This window comes from Tachysurus vachellii, chromosome 25 (assembly GCF_030014155.1).
Source record: "Tachysurus vachellii isolate PV-2020 chromosome 25, HZAU_Pvac_v1, whole genome shotgun sequence".
Lineage (NCBI taxonomy): Eukaryota > Metazoa > Chordata > Actinopteri > Siluriformes > Bagridae > Tachysurus > Tachysurus vachellii.
Window position 1 is genome coordinate 436622 of NC_083484.1, and position 3379 is coordinate 440000.

Genomic DNA, 3379 nt, shown 5'->3' on the forward strand with positions numbered 1-3379 from the left:
GTTGTGGAACCCTGTATTAGTGTTAATAAAGTGTTCAGTCAGTCATCTGTTGTTTAAACACCAAACGAGTTATCAATAATTAAACAAAAGAAATAACTGAGTCAAATATGTGAATGTGTTTAATATTTTTAATATTTATTATTGATGTATTAATCATTTAAATTGTTCAACAGTTTAATGGTAAAGATTCTTCTTCATATTATTATTATTATTATTATTATTATTATTATTATTATTATTATTATTATTATTATTATGAATGTTTTTTTTGTTCTTTTAAAAAAGAATTGACCAAAATGTGAAGAGTTTCTACAATTCTATACATTTCATGGTAACTGATGCTTGTTTTGTTATTTATACAGAAGGAAGAACTGCTTTTCCAGACAGAACACACCAACTCAGTAGTGTTTATTTTATATATTTATTATTTTAAAATATCTGTTTATATATAAAATAAAACAAAATGTTTGTGTGACAAAAACGTACAAAGTGCACAATACGTGACTGAGACTGCGGCTCCCACAAGGGGCCAACATTTGTATAGAAGTAAGAAAGCACACCTTTAAGATGCTCTAATTAAAGGAAAAACAAAGACTTTAGTTTGTTTAAATTTGAATTCTGAGGCTGTGAAACAGTTTCCTTCTCAGGTCAACATTCCCATGTTCCCAATCACTGCAGCCTTCTTCCTAAAAATAAAAACAAAGAGGTTTTTTAATGATAAATCTTGTTCCTGTGTGTAGAATAAGTTTACAGAAAGCAGGATTATCAGATGGCTGAAGCTGAGTCTCTCACCGCAGGCACGTGATCCTGTCCTGAGTCCATCTCATCTTTGGATCAGCGCAGGTGAATTTCCCAGTTTGAGTCTCAAATCTGCAGAAAATAAAGAAAAGTGTGCAGATAAAATTAATGACATCATCACAACACTGTTACATCACCACCGTGGTTTTATTGTGAAGCTTTATGGTAACTATGGTAACGGTGACACTACCGTATGGTTAGTAACTATGGTAGCTACTGCCACAGATTTATAATGGTACTTCAAGGTAACCACGGTAACCATGAGAGTGATAATAGTACTAAACATTAGTACTATAGTTATTTTAGAATTGGTACTTCAGGGTAACCATGGTAACAGTGGCACTACCATGGTTTTACTATGGGCTCAAGGTAGCCATTGTAGTATCAGGGTTTTAATACAAACAAAGTTGGGACACTGTAAAAATTGTGAATAAGGCAATAAAAAAGAATACAATAATTTACAAATCCCATAAACGTATATTTTATTCACAATAGAATACAGATAACATATCACATGTTGAAAGTGAGACATTTATTTTGAAATGTGATGCCAAATATTGGCTCATATTGGATTTCATGAGAGCTACACATTCCAAAATTGAAACAGGTAGCAATAAGAGGCCGGAAAAGTTAAATGTACGTAAAAGGAACAGCTGGAGGATCAATGTGCAAATTATTTGGTCAGTTGGCAACATGTTTGGGTATAAAAAGAGCCTCTCAGAGTGGCCGTGTCTCTCAGAAGTCAGGATGGGCAGAGGATCACCGACTCCCCCAATGCTGTGGTGAAAAATAGTGGAGCAACATCAGAAAGGAGTTTCTCAGAGTTTTGCTGGCTAAAACTCTATAGGTCATAAAAGAAGCCGTATCTAAACATGATCCAGAAGCGCAGGCATTTTCTCTGGGCCAAGGATCATTTAACATGGACTGTGGCAAAGTGGAAACTGTTCTGTGGTCAGACGAATCAAAATGTGAACTTCTTTTTGCCAAACAGTACGCCATGTCATCTGGACTACAGTGGACAAGGACAACCCAAGTTGTTATCAGCGCTCAGTTCAGAAGCCTGCATCTCTGATGGTATGGGGTTACATGAGTGTGTGTGGCATGGGCAGCTTACACATCTGGAAAGGCACCATCAATGCTGAAAGGTAGATCCAAGTTCTAGAACAACATACGCTTCCATCCAGACGTGGTCTCTTTCAGGGAAGACCTTACATTTCCCAACATGACGATGCCAGACCACATACTGCATCAGTTAGAACATCATGGCTGCGTAGAAGAAGGATCCGGGTACTGAAATGGCAGCCTGCAGTCCAGAGCTTTCACCCATAGAAAACATTTGGCACATCATAAAGAGGAAGATGTGACAAAGGTAATGTGATGAGATGTGTTGATGCCATGAAATTTAACCTATTTAACTTATTAACTTATTTTAAAATGATACATTTTCTCAGTTTAAACATTTGATATGTCATCTATGTTGTATTCTGAATAAAATATTAAAATGAAACTTCCACATCATTGCATTCTGTTTTTATTCACAACTTTTTTGGAATCGGGTTTGTAGAATTCATGGTATCCATGGTAACTACAGCTTTACAGTGGGCTTTGGTATCCATGGTAACGACGGTGCGGTTTTACTGTAGTCCTCCATGGTAACTCTGGCACTTCTGTGGTTTTATTATGGTATTGTATTGTTATGGATTTTAATGCAGTACTTTTTGGTAACCATGGTAACCATTACAGGATCATGGATCCACGACAGTATTTCAAGGTATCCATGGTAACTGTGATACTTTAGTTAAACTCAGTCAAAGTTTATTATAAAAACTCTCAGCGTGTAAATACGAGACTCACATTATAGCTCTGATGTCACAGTTTCCAGTAATTTCCTGGATGGAGTAGCCTTTCAGCCGGCCACAGCGAATGGGCCTCTGTGCGTAAGAAAAGCAGCAGCGAGCTACGAGACAAGACAAGATCAGATCTTTGTTATAAATGTACATTTATTGGATCATTACAAAGCGATACCCTCGATGTGTCGTCTCGATGTGACGTTCTTGTAGGTCCTTCTGAATCATCTCTCACTCACATCAGGTACAGCAGGTAGTTTGGGCATGTCTTATTTTTATTAAAGGAGTTTGAAGGGATTCTGTGTGTAAAAGATTTCCTGCATGTGCTGTTTAATATTTAATAATCCTCCGATTCAGGATCGTAGGTGAAAACGATCTTAATGATTAACAACACAAACAGTGTGAAACCTCTCACATGTGTGTAGATAAGAGAAGGACAGAACTTTACTTCACTGCAAGTACAAACACTCTCTCACTCTCATTTTATCCGAACTACCTCGGGTCACGGGGAGCCTGTGCCTATCTCAGGCGTCATTGGGCATCAAGGCAGGATACACCCTGGACGGAGTGCCAACACACACACTCTCATTCACTCACACACTCACACACTACGGACAATTTTCCAGAGATGCCAATCAACCTACCATGCATGTCTTTGGACCGGGGGAGGAAACCGGAGTACCCGGAGGAAACCCCCGAGGCACAGGGAGAACATGCAAACTCCACACACACAA

At 38.0% G+C, this 3379-nt stretch overlaps 1 protein-coding gene across 1 annotated transcript in view; it reads right to left on the reverse strand.

Annotated features, from left to right (window-relative positions):
• Positions 1 to 407: 407 nt before the first annotated feature.
• ccl20b (chemokine (C-C motif) ligand 20b) overlaps positions 408 to 3379 on the reverse strand; it is a 3350-nt gene continuing 378 nt past the window's right edge. Inside the window, exons 2-4 of the mRNA XM_060862246.1 lie at positions 2653 to 2755; positions 793 to 870; positions 408 to 686 (exon numbers count right to left, since the gene is read on the reverse strand). Coding sequence (XP_060718229.1) covers positions 644 to 686; positions 793 to 870; positions 2653 to 2755 — 224 coding nt within the window. The 3' untranslated portion in view covers positions 408 to 643. The remainder of the gene's footprint in view (positions 687 to 792; positions 871 to 2652; positions 2756 to 3379) is intronic.